The following is a 19284-nucleotide window of genomic DNA, read 5'->3' on the forward strand; positions in this document are numbered from 1 at the left end:
ATACAAAATTTCAGGCACTAAAAAATTTTAATCACCAAACTGTACATGATTGGAAATTTTTAAAAAAGTTTTCCAAGAAATCTTCTTTCTTATACTTGGATTAGAAGTAACTTTTAAAATGTAGTTTTTTTAGCTGAACAAGATGTTAAATTTAAAAGTCGATTTATATACAAAATATACTATGATACTGAGATATCATTTCACATAAACTAACAAACAGAGTAAAACCAGTATTATTGAAAGATTAGCTGTCTGGAACACAATGGACATTTTACATAATATTTCTTAAATCAAGAAAGTTAAGTTTATTCTGAAGCACAAACAACAACTGAGTTATGGTGAAGTCTAGCTCTAAGGGTCCCATCATAATGTGTAAAGAAAGAACAAATCACCACTTTACTATTCTCTTGAGAGGAGTAATTAGATGACAAATGCCAGGAACAATGCGTTTCCTAAGGCCACAAGAAAGATTTTTAAATGTTCTCAAAACATCATTTTACCTATCCCCCATCCCTTCCCCCACTGTTTTAAGCTATGAGCTATAATTCTCAGCTACTGATATGGCTTAAAAATTTTTTTATTGCAAAAACTAGATTAAAGGATAAAATTTCAGCTATTTCACAAAGAATGCTCACTATTCTGAATAGAATGTTTTGGTACATAGTTCTAAGTACCTTAAATTTCAAGCCACCACTATCCCTGGAGCAGTCGCCACAAACCAGAAAAAAGGATCATGGCATCCAAATCATAAAACATTACCATCTCCATGCAACCAAAAAAGTTTCAACATTTACCACAATGAACCATGCAATGAGAAGTAATTTTTTTAAAACAAAAGAAACAAAATGTATTATCCCATAAAATCTAAATGAGGAAACCTAAGGTATTGAGAGATCATGTTTTAGTTCTATAACTGACTTGTCATTTTAATATCTGAAAACAATGAATGACTTTTTTTCTACTGCTCAAGAGAAGTATCTAAGAGCTCTATGGATTTACTTGAGAGTCAATCACAAGTTTTTCCTTAAACTTTTACATTCCTTACTGTTAAGACAAAGAGTTCAAGTTCAATCACAACTTCAGGGTGAACTGCTTCATAGAGTTACAGAGGTAAAAAGCTCTAAATGCACGACTTACATCCAGTGGCTGGGAAGGTATTTTCAGCTTGGTGAGATGTGCTTTACTGCTGGGCTTCAGCTCAGCCATGCTGTTGCCATGAGCCTGGCTGCTGTAGTGCTCAGAGGACAGCTTTGGCTCCATGGACTCCTGTCCATCCATGGGCCGCACATAGGCAGTGGGTTTCTGTAGCATTGAGCTGGACTTTGACATCAACGAAGGTGGGAAAGACTGATTTGAGTGCTGCCCACTTGAAAAAGGTACACGGGAAGGAGAATCCCAGTTTGCATCAGGGTCCCGAGGTGATTTGGAACGCTGATGTTCTTTGCTATGGTGATCATTCCCATGAGACCTGGAATGACTGGAGCTTAATGAAGAAACAGCCTGGGGTTTTCCAGGGCTGGAAGAGCGTGATTTGGAGTGTTCTGGTCCATGCTGGCCTTTTTTTCGGCTACTGCTCCCACCACTGCTATATGAGTCACGGTCATGTCTCTGGCCACTACTATTAGTGCCACCACTGGCACCCACACTGGCCCGCTGGCTACTGTGTCCACTCTGTAAGCCTGAGGACCGTTTCTGAGACTGAGAAGTGCTGGGTGCAGGTCCTACTGGAGTCCATTTGCTACTCTGATGAGAGCTCCCATGTCTCTGTTCAAAGAAATTTGGGTTAGATTTTTCATCTGCTGTCGGCGGTACTGTAGGCTTGGGAATTGCAACAAGCTTTGGTATAGATCTGTCTCCTATGAAATCCTTCATTTCATCATAGTTTCCAAGCATACTCTGAATACGACTTGACAGCTTATCTTCTTTGCTAGTCTACGAAAAAAAAAGCAAAATAAAACTATAAAATTAGTATAACTGGAAATAAAAGATGCTTCCAAACTAACTTCACAAACTTTAAATGGAAAGGGACTTTTCAAAAGGTCTCATCTCATATGTTAAGGTTAAATTTTCAAAGCAAACTCCAAATACATATCTTTTTATGGTGAAAAAGAAAATGCACCGTAAGTGAAAAACCTTCACGTTAAAACACTAATATTCTAGAGGACACTGAGAAATATATATACAATAGGTTATAGGAGATCTTTTAAAAATCCAAATTTCACAAATAAATATACTAGAACAGTAGTAAAAATATTTTGAAGAGCAGGAAAAGTAATTATGCCTTTACGTAATTAAGTTCCAAATCAGCAGATTAGCCAATACTCATACTTTAGGCAGTCAAGGAAAACAACATATTCCTTACAATTCAATGCTATAGTTAGAGCAGAAGTAAAAAGCTGAATGAAACAAGCTATATGTACTTAATTGACTTTTTTTAAATTAATAATGCCTTCTATTACTGGGACACATCAAGTCAATAAAAGTCAACAACAAATTAAGTATGGCAAATCCAGTGATAAATTTTAAAATTCTGGCTATTAATTATGACCATCAAGTCCTCCAACTTCTGAAGTCAAAAAGTGTATACACTGAGTTTCAAAAATTATCTTTGAATAATAAGATCCAAGATGTTTACAAGCTTTAGGACTCTTTCACATTCATGTATGTTAAGGAAAAAAGTTGACTGATTACATAAAAAGGAAATCAAGACTGAAAAACAAACAGAAGACCCTGAACCACCAGTATTTATTCTCAGGTTGGTATGAATCAGTAAGGACTTTAGATTATATGAAAATCAGTCTGAGAGGTAAATGTACACCAATTTATTGACAACATCAAGGTCAGAAATCAAATCCTATTCATTGGATATTTACATACTACATACCATACTACAAAATAAAATGGTAGTATGAGTCAAAGATTCTGGACCAAACTCCTATTCTTTTCAAAATGTCTTTAATCCCAAAGTATTGTGTTATAAATGATGTCAGTCTAATTGCCCTATATCGGACAAATCTTAAAAGTTCTGAATAAATGGCTACTTATAGATCTCACAAATGATTTCTATAAACACTAAATGTTGTAAGAGTAAACCCAGGATATGTTGTTAATTCGTATTTCATGAGAAAAAAATTTAACATACTTTCAACATCATACTATGAAGCCAACAGTGATCACCAGTGCTGTAATACATATTATTATAGCTATTCTACACAATACAAGCATTTAAATTATAGTAATACTTCCAATGAAAGTGTTAGAAAGTGTGAATGTGTTAGTCACTCAATTGTGTCCAACTCTTTTTAACTCCATGGACCATAGCCCGTCAAACTCCTCTGTCCAAGGAATTTTCCTGGCAAGAATACTAGAGTGGGTAGCCATTCCCTTCTCCAGGGGATCGTCCTGACCCAGGATCAAACCTGTATCTGCTGCACTGCAGGCAGATTCTTTACCACTAAGCCATCAGGAAAGCTTACTTCCAACAAAATCTAAAGCCAAATCAAATATGAGAGAAACATTTGTGGCCACTACAGTTACATTAAAGTCATCAGATTCAGTTTGGGTTGGATCCCTGGGTCTGGAAGATCCCCTGGAGGAAGGCATGGCAACCCACTCCAGTATTCTTGCCAGGAAAACTCTATGGACAGAGAAGCCTAGAGGGCTATAGTCCATAGGGTCACAAAGAATTGGACACTACTGAAGCAACTAAGCATGCACACATGCAAATCAAGTATAACGATAGTTTTTTTAAAAAGGCAATTAATTAAACTTATTGAACACATCTGACAACATGCTTTAATCTAAATTTGACATTGTTAATTAAACATTAAACATATAAAAAGAAAATCAGAGAATCTAGTATATGATAACAGAAAAAGAACCAGATTGATACTGAAAATACTTTTATTCAAATATACTAATAGTCACTGAAACTTGATAAACTAGTAAGCAAATGGCAAGAAATAGGGAAAAACAAAAGAATTTATGAAATATTTCTCTTTGACTCATGCTATACCCAAACATCCAAGGAAACAACAGATGATGTACATTGATAAAGAAACTTTTAATTTAGTTCAAGGCTCAGAAAGGTAAAATGCCTGCCAAGGGTTAGTGGTAGAGCAAGGAATAAAGATAGGAATGTTTGAGCTAATCCATACTTAAGAAGTTATAGGATAGAGATGGGATGGTGGTAGGGTGAGGGGTTGTAAGGATGACTTTAGGGCACTAGTGATGTTATATTTCTTGATTTGGGTATTAATTATGTGAGGTTGTTCATATGGTGAATGAAAATTCTTTCACCTATAACACTTAATTTGTGTACTTTTCTGTATATATGTTACATAGCGATGAAAAATTTATACCAAAGAAGTACATTCTATTATGAGGAAAGAAAAAAATGTTAAAGGGCATAACATAGTAACTATTTCTAATATAAAAACTCAAGTTTAAACATTTTAAAAGAAAAATATGTCACATTATAGGGGAAAAAACATTCAAAGAGCAACTTACAACTTTGTATGGCTCAGCAAAGAGAGGAGAGCTAGGTGGGAAGGCGTCGTCGCCCTGCTGAATTTCCTGATTCCGCCTTTCCCGTTCTTTCATACGCAGCACATTCCGGTCTTCACGGTTCATGTTGCTATGAAGAGAAACACAACTTTTACATCACACAACTAAAGGAAAAATTAAATGTTCTTGTACTCATTTTGTCAGTTTAACGCTTCAATTGGATATTCCCTTTTAACTTTCAAGTGATAACAGGCATTAGTACTGAAGTTGGGTTTTGGCAATGGTTTTATCAACTAAAAACCGATAGTGTCTTCCCACAACTATCCAGATAGGAAACACTGGCCCAGGATATTAGGATCCACCCCATTTAAACACTTAGCCTTATGAATTTTTTAAGTTTTCTGCTAGCTAAAAGTCAGCTAAAACTTAGACGTATTCAGAGGGAAAGTAGTACTTAAACCCATACATAATTCTTAGCATTTCCTATAAACCTTCTGTGGCTTCTTCTTCAGAAATCTAACTATTCTTTGTCATTAGAAGCACACAACCCACTCCTACCTACCACCCCCTCCCCCCAGGGTCCAGTGCTTTTCTCTACTTTCCATCTACCTTATCTTGATTTCTTTTTGTCCCAAACACAGCTTCCTTGGTGTCCATCCTTATGGCAGTTTGATCTCAGCTTTGCTGTTGCTCTAGATTCCCTAAAAAACGACATTTCTGCTCTAAATACATTAATATTTCAATTAACACCTCAATAAATGCCAAAACTGAGGCTTTCAGCAGCAGAATCTAAAAATAACTTGGGTTAGTAACAGTAGTTGAAATTTTACAGAAAAAGAAAAAGTCTTTTGGGAGAAGGGGTAAATGAGGGTGTCATTTCTATAATCATGACAGTATGTTCTGTTTTCAGTAAGAAACCAAGGAAAATAGTTTGCATCAGTGGGATTTTTGGTTAATAGATAATAATGAAAACTGTTGTCTAATCCTGGGACAAGGGATTATTAGGGACTCTGTAACACACTCTTCCCTGGAGATATGTTTAATCATCTGTCCTAGTTATGCTTTGTTTTGCTTTGAAAATTCTGCTGGAGGCCAAACAGAAAGACCAGGTTATACAGTGGAGTATTTCCAGCATTATGATAAGATTCAGAAATTATATTAAATCAGAAAATTAAAGTCAATCAAGACTGGTAGAAACTATAATTGTAAAATGAGAAAGGACAGCAAAACCAATATATTCTTGAGGACTTTTATAAGCACAAATAAACATTTAAATATAAAACTTTCTGATTTGCAATTTACTATCATTCAAATAAAGCAACTTAGTGTTTAAAAATGTGTTCCCGGTATCCAAATATATATTCAAGTTCTTTCTTTTATGTACAACTTTCTAATAAACTTAGAAAAGAATATAAACTATTTTGAGGTTAATGGGAATAGCGTGTGCTTTCTTTAGTCTCCCATCAGAACCACAAAAAGTATTTGATTCTTTCTTTAATAAACACCACAAAACATCTACACTTTGGTATTCAGAAATTAAAATGAAAGAATATTTATTATCCCCTTAGTACACCTGCGCCAACTAATAACTGTGTATCACTAACAATCAAACTTCAAATAGACCTCTAGAGCTATGGTGCCACAACACATGAACCTGTCTGTATCCATTTCTGCACTAACTACCAATTTCCTCTAATTTCCTAAGTTTAATTATTGAAAGCTCAGGGACTTCTCCAGTGATCCAGTGGTTAAGACTCCAACCTTCCACTGCAAGGGACGTGGGTTCAATTCCTGGTTGGGGAACTATGATCCCATACAGCAGGGCAACTAAGCCCATGTGCCCCAACTAGAGAAGCTCACCCACCACAACAAGAAGCCTGTGCATAACCAGAGAAAGCCTGCTCAACACAATGGAGACCCAAAGCAGACCCCACCCCCAAATTATTGAACAATTAGACAACAACAGATATGCCTTATTTAAATTATGATTTAATTTTATGTATTCAACAGCACTAACATAATCATGCAAGAAACATGTGAACATTTACTGCAAAAACGGATGATTCCCACAATAAAATTTCTCCTATAATTCAATAATAAAAACTTTGTTTTCTTAAACAATAAAAGTCATCACACTGAATAGTTCCTCATTTAACAAAACTGCCAAGAAGCTCATGATGAAATTAAATGATTGCTAATAATAACTAATATCCCAGTTTCAGTTCTTACTCTCTAGGTTTTTTCTCATTTGACTTATTTTCACATCTAATACACTGGTTCTACTTTTTTCCTTCTGTGTCTTCAATATCAGTCTCTCTGCCTAAGATAAAGTTTTCCGCAAAGCAGTAATTCCAATAATTCCACTTGAGCTGACCCAAAATTAATATGAAATTCAGATGACTCAATTTAAAGTATATCTCTGTTGTACAGGCAAAATTATATTCCTCCTATATTTGCAACTACTATACTAAAATGGAATTCAGTAAAAAATAACAACCTGCTATATCACAACCAATCTACTAGATAAAATAATTTCTAAAAGAAAATTAGCAAGTAGAAAGAAGGTTCTTCTTCTAAAATTTTTAATTACTTAAGGTAAAATGTTTAAGTACCTATCCAGTATTTAAGTTGATATACTAATTACAAATTTTTTCTTCTAGTTTTATTAAGATATAATACACAGCACTTGAAAAGTTAACAGCATAATGGTTTGATATGTATCATAAAGTCATCATCACAGTAAGTTTAGTGAACATTCATCATCTTATACAGATGCAAAATTAAAGAAATAGAAAAACATCATTTTTGATGAGAACTCAATGATTGACTCTCAACTTTTAAGTAAAACATACAGCACTGTTAATTTTATTAAATTGTATTGTCTAGCACCTCCCTAGCACTTATTCTTATAACTGGAAGTTTGTACCTTTTGACTGCCTTCATCCAATTCCCCTGACCCTTATCCCCCATCTCTGGTAACCACACATCTTAACTCTGCCTCCTCTGAGTTTGTTTCTGAAAGGTAATTGATCTGCAACACTATGTTAGTTCCTGTTATACAACCTGATTTAACCTCTATACATTTGAAACTGATCACCACAATGAATCTAGTAAGATACTTCACCATACAAACATAATACATAGTTACTGACCATATTCCTCACACTGTACATTTCAAATCCTTGACTCATTTACTTCCTAACTGGAGTTTGTACCTCTTCATCATCCTCACCTGTTTCTTTCCTTCAACCTCAACCCCTCCCCTCTGGCAACCATCTGTTTGTTCTCTGTATGGAAAACTTGGTTTCTGTTTTATTGTGCCTGCTTTTTTTTTTTTTTTTTTAAGATTCCACATATAAATGAAAAATGTAGTATTTGTCTTTATCTGACTTAAATAACTTTTTAGGATAATACCTTCTAGGTCCATCCATATTGTTGCAAATGGAAAGATTTCATTCTTTGTGATGGCTGAGTAATTTTCCATTAAACATATATATATATATATATATATATATCACATCTTCTTTATCCATTCATCTACCAGTGGAACTGCAGCTGCTTCCATATCCTGGCTACTGCAAATAATGCCACAACTAACATAAGGGTGCATATATCTCAAGTGTTTTTGTTTTCTTTTGTTTGCTGGATCATATGGTAGTTCTGTTTTTATGGATGGCATTTCAGATAACATAGTAATGTTAAGTCTCTCAACTGTGATAACTCTTTCATTATGTAGGAGAAAATCCTTGATTCTTACTTAGGACACATACAACACACAGGCGAAATGTTATGTTTGCCAACTCTCAAATGCTTCAATGCCCATTGGAATCTATACCTAGTATGTATAGATAGTATATCTATAGAAAGTATTGTATGTGGTGTTGGGGGGAGAGACAAGAGGGATGAATAGAGAGAGGGATGGACAAAAAAAGGAGGGAAAGACAAGAGGTAAAGGAAAGGGTAAGGAAGAGCAGAAGGAAGAGTAGCAGCAGCAGCAGCAACTAAATGTTAATCTAGGTGAAGGGTATAGAGATCTGTGTTATACTTTTCTTAGGTTTGAGATTTTAAAAATAAAATATGAAAGGTTAACAGTGATTAAAATATTAAGAGCACAATGGGTTCTTTCCAGCATTTTTCAGCCTTGGGACTACCATCAAACTATTTCTCCTCTAGGGCTTACGCTACTTCTCTCATGACTAAGGTGCACCTCCAAATCCACTCTGCTATCCGGTTCTCCTCAACTCCTCTGTGTCATGATTTATCACATTTCAGAAAAAAATTACACTTATTACTTGCAAAGAGGGGACAACATCCACAGGCCAAGCTTCAGTTCAATAAAAGTAAATCAACATCCAAAATTTATCTAAAGCAAAATTTAATATTATTAAGTGCACTATTAACTTAATATGCAACAAGTGTCTATTACATACTTAGTATCGGGGAGAACAGAATAACCTGCCATACTAGATTAAAGCTTATTATAATCCATTACCATTATCAAAATAGCATGGTAAAGAAATGAACAAATTGATCAGTAAAACAGAGGCCAGAAATAAATCCCCAAACATGTGGGATTTTAATAGTTTAAAAAGCCCAATCCAATAATAAAATGTTTTATTTAATAACAATTAAGAGCCATGTACTTTTCTAAACTAACAGTTATTAAAATGGTGAATACATTTCAAACTCAGCCAGAATAAAGACAAACCTTTCAGTCCAGCAGCCTCACTTGTGGGACTGTCTTCCACAGAATTAAAAGCACATCTATAGGCTACAGAGATGTTCACTGCAGCACTGTTTTTAGTGGTAAAACAATTTAAAACAATCGAATGCCCAAGAACAAAGAGATGGTTAAATAAACCATGATTTATTAAAACAAATGAAGTAGATAATTTCCAATTAACCTGGGGAATTTCCATAAATGTTGTTATGTAAGGAAAAGTAGGTGCAACACAATGTAGGCCATATGACTGACAGCCTCATTATTTCTTTAGCTTAAACTTGGAAGTAGAATCGTTAAGTGCTGATTATACAGAAATACAACTAACTCAACTAATAGGAAAACATGCCCACCACCATTCTCATAAGCTAAACACAAGAAAACTGAAAATCTGAATATCCAGTTTTCATGCATAATATGAAAGATATCTCCCTATTTAGTTAAATCATCTTTCTTATCCCTCAGTAAATATTTTGGCTGTTCCTGCAAATGTAAATAGGGAATAGTCTTTCACGTATGTATTTTCCAAAAAAGACAAACGTTTCTTAAAAAAATTTTTTAGTAAAATATAGTTGTTTACAACATTGTTTTAGTTTCAGGTATACAGCAAAGTGATTCAGTTATAGACATGTATGTATTTGGATTCCTTTCTATTACAGGTCATTACAAGATACTGACTACAGTTCCCTGTGCTATGTAGTAGGTCCTTGCTGGTTATCTATTTTATGTACAGTGGTTCGTATATTTTAAACCCAAACTCCTAATTTATCCCTCTCCTCTTTCCCCTCTAGTAACTGTAAGTTTGTTTTCAATGTCTTTAAATCTATTTATGTTTTGTAAATAAGTTCTTTGTATCTTTTTTAGATTCCACATATAAGTAGTATCATATGACATTTGCCTTTCTCTGACTTACTTTACTTAGTATGATAATCTCTAGGTCCATCCATGTGGCTGCAAATGGCATTATTTCATTATTTTCTATGGCTAAGTAATACTCTATTGTGTATATATATCACATCACCTTTATCCGTTCATTAGTTGATGGACACAGGTTGCTTCCATGTCTTGGCAACTGTAAATAGTGTTGCTATGAACACTGGGGTGCATGTATCTTTTTGAATCACAGTTTTCTTCAGATATATGCTCAAGAGTGGGACTGCTGCATCATACAGTAACTCTTATTTTAGGTTTTTAAGGAACCTCCATACTGTTCTCCATAGTGGCTACACTAATTTACATTCCCACAAACAGTGTAAAAGGGTTCCTTTTTCAAAAAAGATAAACCTTGATGGGTCTGTTTTTCCAATTACACAAGTAATACTCGCTCTTTGCCCCAAAACTCTAGTATGATCACTATAAACTAGAAAGTAAAGTCACCAATAGTTTCACTTCCCTGAAATAAATCATATTCCAAGGAGTCACAGAGAGTAAAGGTGAAAATTATTACACATACAATTCTTATTTCATTTAAGAAGTAATGAACATAGTTCATAACAATATATATGAATTTTCATTCTTTTATTGCCTGCACAGTATTCATTTAACCAGAAAGCCCCTGAAGAGGTTGTAGCTGGAATTCTGTATGACAAACATTATAATGATTGTACATGTGTATGCACACTATTTTCGTTTCAGATAAATTTCTCCATGTGAAAATGCTGAGTCAAAGGATATATGCTATACCACTTTAATGTATACCACTAAACTGCTTTTCAAAAAGATTGTTTTAATTCACAGCCTACTAATAGAGTGTGATACTGTCCTTTAACCATGCCATTTTCAATCCAGGCACTGTGAGTTTTTTTTAACTGAATCACCTAAGAAATTAAAAAAAAATTATTCCAACGTTACTTGTTTTATTTATTCAACAAATACAGGAACCTGTCTGCTACTTCTAGGCACTATTCGAGAAGTCAGGGAAAAAATAAAGAATGACTTCTAGATGGTCCTTGATCTTGAAAGCTCATAGCTGCATTCTACTCAATTTCTATGATAGTTAAGACTGCACATCTTTTTCATGAGCTGTTTGGCCATTCATATTTCATATTTCTTCTTCTGTGAACTGCCTATTTACATCTTTTGTCCATTTTCCTATTAAAGTGATAGCCTTTTGATTACATAATAACCATTTGCTTTTCCAATCTGTGCTACATCTTAGCTGAGAAATATGAGGTTAGAAATCTTATGCTAAACTGCATCCTAACTCTACTGACCACCTCTTCAAGTCTTCTGGCTCCTCCTTCAGGACTACTTCCAAACTCTACAGGCAGGCCTACACTCTCCTCAATCTAACATGCAAACCTCACACTGCAGTTTTTGAAATTTGTCAATACTCTCTTCAAGTCTCTTGCTTTCTTTCTGTCTTTTTGACTTTCACCTTGATCTATATTTGTTCAACCTCTGTGGAGTTTTCCATTCTTTATTTCAATGGAGTAACTATAATCAATCTAAATAAATAATTTTAAATATTTTTACTACAGACTATGTGCTATCTGTATCTTTACTTCTCAGTTACCTGTGACGAGAGACTAAAAATGAACTGTATTATGGAATACATGGGACTGGGGTACTCAACAAAGGAAAGGGCTGGCTTTAATAGCCCTTTAATAGAGTTGCTACTCATTGCAGTTATTGTAAGTCTTATCCATCCACTACTAACAGCTATGTCCAAGTGAAACTGCCTTTATATTGGAACTGGATACTTGATAATTAGTTGTGATTATGTAACACACTAGACATATGATTTAGGTAAGTAATCTACACAAATCTCACTTCTGTCCTTTAAAAAACATCCATACTAATTGGATGGTAAGGATTAGATGAGGGAACTATTTGAATGTATTTGAATATTTAACACTATACAAGTATTTATCACAGTCCAGTGGTATTTAACATGGTCCAGAGTATTTAACACAATCCAGTGGTTAGGACTTGGCACTCTCACTGCCAAGGCCCCAGGTTTGATCCCTGATCAGGGACCTAAGACCCCACAAGTCACTCGGTGTACAGCCCCCTCTCCCTCCCTCTAAAAAAACAGAATAAAGGGTAAAACAAAGAATAAAGAGTGACTGTAAACAGACACAACACATCTTTTTAGGGTGATGGAAGTGTTCAGCAATTAAATTGTGGTGATAGCTGCACACTCATAAACTGATTAAGAATCACTGAATTGTACACTTAAAAACAAGTGAGTTTATGGAATGCAAATTATTCCTCAATAAAGCTGTTTTTGAAAAGAGAATGAAGAAATCTTTGTCAACTCTTCCTTTATCTTTATGGCATTATTAACAAGTTTCAGGCCAGTGTGTTCCTCCCATCCAAGTACTAACCAGGCCCGACCCTGCTTAGCTTCCGAGATCAGACGAGATCGGGCACGTTCAGGGTGGTATGGCCGTAGACTAGTGTGTTCCTTTAAAGAATTGAGGATCCCAATTTTCTGCTTCAACTGTTCATTTCCCTATCAGAAATAACTGAGGTCTCACAACATTAAAATAATCTGGTGTTATTCAAGAGATAAAGGATATGAGTAGAACAAATGTTAACAGTCTCTCAGGTTTTGATACACTGACTTGAACAACACTGTAATAATCCAACTAGGTCTAACAGGTATAGAACATTCAACAAAAGCAGAATACACATTCTCCAGTGTACACAGAACATTCTCCGTGACAGACTGTACATTAGGCCATAAAACAAATCTAAATAAATCTGAAAGGACTGAAATCATACAAAGTATGTTATTGGACCACGATGGGATGAAATCAGAAATCAAGAGCAGAAGGAAACTGAGAAATTCACAAATGTATGGAAATTATAAACAATATAATCCTAAATAACCAGCTGGTCAAAGAAGGAAGAAGTCCTAAAAAGGAAACTCTGAGATATTAATAATAAAACCACAACTCCATACCAAAACTTATAAGCTGTGCTGAAGGAAAATGTGTAATTATAAACACTGATATTAAGCAAAGAGAAAGATTTTAAACCAATCTTAAAAAGCTAAAACAATAAACAAAAAACTAAAAAAAATTAAAAGCAAACTAAACCAAATGAGACCAGAAGGGAGGAAATAAATGAAGATTAGCGTGGAAATAAAATACATAATAGAAAAATAGAGAAAATTAGCAAAATCAAAAACTAGTTCTTTAAAAAGGCCAAAAATGTTGAAAAATCTTTAGTAAACAATGACCAAGAAAAAAAGAAAGAGAATTCAAATTACTAAAAGCAAAAAATAAGAGGGGACAATATTACCAACCTTATAGAAATAAAAGATTACAAAAGAATACAATGAAAACCTGTATGCAAACAAAGTAGGTAATCTAAATGGAATGGACAAAATTCCTGAAAAGACACCAGATCACATAAGTCAAGAAATAACAGGAAGCCAGAACAGAACCATAACAAGAGGCTGAATTAGCAGTCAAAAAAACTCTTAGAAATAAAAGCTCAAAACTGAATGACTTCATTGGTAAATTCGAACAAATGTTTAAAGAATTAACACTAATCCTTCACAAACTCTTCCCCAAAAAAAGGAAGGAGGAAACTCCTTCCAATTCATTTTGTAAAGGTAATATTACTCTGTTATGAAAACCAGACAAAGAAAAAAAATCTACAGATCAGGCTGCTGTGCCCGCCCTCTGAGATGGCTCACACTCTGTCTGTGGAGTGTGCTTCTCTCTGAATCTGAGTAAATCCATTTCTTACCTTAAAAAAAAAAAAAAAAAAAAAAAAAAACTACAGATCAATACAAACCTTATATTTACACAAAAGTCCCCAACAAAATATTAACAAACCAAATCCAGCAATATTACAAAGGACTATATACCATGACCAAGTGAGGAATGCAAGATTGGCTTAACATTCAAAAATCAGTTAAATTAACACACCATAACAATAGAACACAGGACAAAAACCAGATGACCATCTCAACGGATGAAGAAAATGCATCTGACAAGTTGCAACATCCCTTCTTGACAAAACCACTCAACAAACCAGGAATAGAAGTAAATTTCCTAAAGCTAACAAGGTATATCTACAAGGAAAATGGAGCTATCATATTTAATAGTGAGAGACTGAATGCTTTCCTCTTAAAATCAAGAAAAGAACAAGACAAGGATGTCCTTTCACCACTTCTAATCCATACTGTATAGAGGTTCTAGTCAAGTCAATCAGGCAAGAAACAGAAATAAAAGGCTCTGAACTGGAAAGGAAAAGTAGAATAATGATATTATATGTAGAAAACCGTAAAGAATCCACTAAAAATCTGTGACAGCTAATAAATGAGCTCAACAAAGTTGTAGGACATAAGATCAATATACAGAAAAAAATGAATTCTACTTCTATAAAGTACAATAAACAAACCAAAAATGAAATTAAGAAAACAATTACATTTACAGTATCACACACACAAAAATACTTAGAAAAAATTAACAAAAGAACAGCAAAATTCCAACTCTGAAACCTACAAAACATTATTGAAAGAAATTAAAGAAAATCTAAGAATATGGGAACAATCTTATTCATGGATTTGAGAATTTATTAAGATAAAAATACTCCTTTAATTGATCCACAGATTCTACAGAGTCCCTATCAATATCCCAGCTGACTTCTTTACAGAAACTGATGAGATGATGCTAAAATTCACATGGAAATTCAAAGGTTCCAGAATAGTCAAAACAATCTTGCAAAAGAAGAAAGTTGGAAGACATACACTTCCCTCAAAAGAGAACCAGGAGTCTGGAAATAAATTAATACTTCACATTTGTAACAGATTTTCCACAAAAATGCCAAGACAATTCAATCAAAAAATGGGGAAAGGACTTGAATAAGCTTTTCTCCAAAGAAAATATACAAATGGCCAATAAACACATGAAATGATCCTTAACATCATCAGTCTTTAGGGAAATGGAAATCAAAACTAAGAGATACAACATCACACCCATTAGGATGGCTATTATCAACATTTTTAAATCTTGTTTAAAAAATGTTGGCAAGAATATGAAGAAATTAGAACCCTGAGCAGTGCTGGTGAAAATGTAAAATGGTGCAGCTGCTGTGGAAAAGTTTGTTGCTCACTCAAAAAAAAGTATGTAACACAGAATTACCATATGATCCAGCAATCATACGCTTACGTACACAGCCAAAAGAACTGAAAGCAGGAACTCAAAATAGGTATTTGTACACCCCATGTTCATAGCAGCATTATCCACAGAAGTCAGGAGGTGGAAGCAACCCAAGTGCTCATCAATAGATGAATGGACAAATGAAATGTGGTTTACACATACAAAGAAATATAACTTAGCTTAAAAAGGAAAGAAATTCTGACACATGCTACAACATGAATGAAGCTTGAGAATATCAAAGCTAAGTGAAATAAGCCAGTCACTTACATGAGGTATGTAAAAAAGGCAAACTGACAAAAAGCAGAATGGTGGTTGCAAGACACTGGGCATAACGGAATAGGGAATTATCATTTAATGGGTATGGAGCTTCTGTTCAAGATGATGAAAAAGTTCTGAAAATGGACAGTAAATGCACAGCACTGTAAATGTACATAATGCCACTGAGCAGTACATTTAAAATGATTAAAATAAATTTCATTATATATATATAACCACAATAAAAAAATATAGTACTCATAGTTTAAAAAAAGGGTGCATTCCCAGAGAACCAGAAGTTCATCACCTATAATTTTTTTAATAAAAACATGTAGTTTTAAAACCTTTTAAAATTTAAAACCTCAAAAATGGTTGAAAGCGTAAAATGTGACCTTTAACTTGCCTTTTTCAAATGTTCAGAACTAGTGTCTGCAATGTTGCAATGTTTTTTTTAACTAGTGTTGATTATTAAATGATTTACACTTCAAAAGTCAAAATGAGAATTGAGCTAAGATTTCAATTATTTCAGAATCCAGTTTATTACAACTGTGATTAACTTTATGTTAAAGCAAACAGCCTCACTGGTATATAAATTCCTCTTGCCTCATTTGACAGGATTTCTCCACCCAATGAGAGTCTGAAGAGGTCATTTCCTATAAGGAAGGGAAACAGGTTGTACATTGGAGATCAAAGCCAACAGTAACAAAACATCAGGTACCTGGGATGGGGAGGGAGATGGAAGGGAGGTTCAAGAAGGAGGGGACATATGTATACCTATGGCTGATTCATGCTGATGGTTGACAGAAAACAAGGGAATTCTCTAAAGTAATTATCCTTCAATTTAAAAATAAAAACTAAGCTGGGCTTATCTTCCCAGCACACATTAAAAAAAAAAACAGGTACCAAAATAGAATTTTGCATGAAAGGACCCTTCACCTGAACAGACTTCTATAGCCTTCAGGTTTAAACTAACTAGTAAAAGGACTTCTCTGGTGTTCCAGTGGTTAGGGCTCCGCGCTTCCAATGTGGGAGGGAAGGATAAGAGGGGTTGATCCCTGTCTGGGGAACTATGATCCCACATGCCATGCCACATGGCCAAAAAATAAAAACAACATAGTAAAAAAAAAAAAATGGAAGCAAAGACAATTCCATACCATCTTTGCTTTCTTTATTTTATCTTTATGTATCATCTAACTTCTCATAATAAAGTTTCATAAATCATTTTCAACTAGGCCCTCAAAGCTTCCCAGAAATTTTACTATCTTTCTCTGACAAATGCTCTTTCCTATTCCTCACAGGAATTTTCATGGAGTTCTATGACTCTTCCTAACTTCCATTCCACAAATGACCTTGTCTTACTGAACAAAGATTAGAAAGATTAAAGATCAGAGAGAAATCTTCTCATCAATCAACCATCAACTTTCAAACTATCAGCACTGCATCCATTTTCTTCTTTCCTCTGGCTAAAAAAGAAAAAGCATTTATCAAAGAACAATTATGCCCATTTTGCTATCTTCTTCTAGACTTTTATCAGTAACTGACTTCTCTACAGCAAGGTCAACTTTTCTCTCTTTAATTAATCCTTTCTCTATCATCATTCAAACATATTTATCTTTAAAAAAAGAAAGTCTTTCCTGGTCCCATAGATCTCTCAAGCGACCATTCTACCTCTCCTCTATTCTCTTCCATGGCCAGGACTCTTTGATGATTCTCCACTTTCTCTGCAACCATTTGTTTTATTCAAAAGTTACCCAAAAGGTGTTCGAAGCAATATAGTGAACACCTGTGTTATCGAGCTGCCAGGGAAACACAGTATTGCCAATGAAGGCTGCTGTGTACCCCTCCTGGATCACATCTCCTGTGCTCCCTTGACAGCCACTATTCTGATTTTGGTGTTAGTCATTTTCTCATAAATTTCTTAATATTTTTACTATATATGTTCAGTTCAGTCGCTCAGTCGTGTCCGACTCTTTGCGACCCCATGAACCGCAGCACGCCAAGACTCCCTCTCCATCACCAACTCCCGGAGTTTACCCAAATCCATGTCCATTGAGTCGGTGATGCCATCCAACCATCTCATCCTCTGTCGTCCTCTTCTTCTCCTGCCCTCAATCTTTCCCAGCACCAGGGTCTTTCCCAATGAGTCAGCTCTTCACATCAGGTGCCCAAAGTATTGGAGTTTCAGCTTCAACATCATTCCTTCCAATGAACACCCAGGACTGATCTCCTTTAGGATGGACTGGTTGGATCTCCTTGCAGTCCAAGAGACTCTCAAGAGTCTTCTCCAATACCACAGTTCAAAAGCATCGGTTCTTCTGCACTCAGCTTTCTTTATAGTTCAACTCTCACATCCATACACGACCACTGGAAAAACCATAGCCTCAACTAGACGAACCTTTGTTGGCAAAGTAATGTCTCTGCTTTTTAATATGCTGTCTAGGTTGGTCATAACTTTCCTTCCAAGTAAGTAAGTCTTTTAATTTCATGGCTACAATCACCATCTGCAGTGATTTTGGAGCCAGAAAAAATAAAGTCAGCCACTATTTCCACTGTTTCTCCATCTATTACTATGTATGTGAAGTGAAGTGAAGTTGTTCAGTTGTGTCTGACTCTTTGCAACCCCATGGACTGTAGCCTACCAAGCTTCTCAGTCCACGGGATTTTCCAGGCAAGAGTACTAGAGTGGGTTGCCATTTCCTTCTCCAGGGGATCTTCCCGACCCAGGGATTTGAACCCGGGTCTCCTGCATTGTAGGCAGACGCTTTACCCTCTGAGCCACCAGGGAAGCCCATGAATCCCTAAATAAGACATTGAATTGTTATGCATATTTTTCAACCTTTAAAAATGGTACATTCTATAAAGACTCTGAGCCTTTAAAATTTTCAACATTATTTTGAAGCTACTCTATCCTCACACACGTGGCTATAGTTCATTTATTTCCACTACTGTGTTATCCACTCTCCAGATGATAGATATTTGTTTCCTTTTTTTCTGCCATTACAAACAATGCTGTAATGATCATTTTAATACATTTCTCTTTGTACCAATGACTGAGTTTTTCTGGAACAGATACCTACAAGTGGAATTGCTAGGTTTCATGGAATGAGCATCTCCTATTTTAACTGATACACAAACTGCTTTCCAAAAGGTATCCAATCACTATTCCACATTCTGTTTCCAACCTTGCAACATTCTGTTTCCAGCTTCCCACATTTCACTCCTTTGCCAAGATCATACTCATTTGCAAGTTGCTAAATTCAACATACACTCTATCATTTTAGGTGACCTACCATTGAACATATTCAGCCACTAATGGCTCCTTAACATACTTTTGGCCTCTATAACCTCCCAGTTTTCCTAGTATCAGGTTCTTCCCATTCTATCTACCAGACCTCTTAAAAATTGGTGTTCCTGTGCACTCAGTCGTGGATCTTATTCAGTCTCTGATTAAGTTTATATTCTTTCCCTACATTCTCATGGCTTAAAATACCAACAATATGCCTACACTACAAATACCAAGATACCTTGTGTGATGGTATCTCCCCATCACACCTTTCTTTTCTGAGATAGAGAACCACAAATTCAGGGACCTGTTTGATCATGTCCTTTGTTTGAGGAATACAATCTCAGTACATCCAAAACTGATTTCTTGATCTCTTTTCCCTTAACTTCAACAACTCC

The 19284-nt window shown here is 35.1% G+C and overlaps 1 protein-coding gene across 2 annotated transcripts in view; it reads right to left on the reverse strand.

Moving 5' to 3' along the window:
• Positions 1-19284, reverse strand: part of AFF4 (ALF transcription elongation factor 4) — a 79532-nt gene that overhangs the window by 47737 nt on the left and 12511 nt on the right. Inside the window, exons 2-4 of one of the 2 annotated variants that reach the window (XM_065918545.1) lie at positions 5116-5207; positions 4510-4636; positions 1138-1932 (exon numbers count right to left, since the gene is read on the reverse strand). In XM_065918545.1, the coding sequence (XP_065774617.1) occupies positions 1138-1932; positions 4510-4632 (918 nt within the window). In that variant the 5' untranslated portion in view covers positions 4633-4636; positions 5116-5207. The remainder of the gene's footprint in view (positions 1-1137; positions 1933-4509; positions 4637-5115; positions 5208-19284) is intronic. The other variant, XM_065918544.1, reaches the window with a different exon arrangement.

This window comes from Muntiacus reevesi, chromosome 1, assembly GCF_963930625.1.
Source record: "Muntiacus reevesi chromosome 1, mMunRee1.1, whole genome shotgun sequence".
Lineage (NCBI taxonomy): Eukaryota > Metazoa > Chordata > Mammalia > Artiodactyla > Cervidae > Muntiacus > Muntiacus reevesi.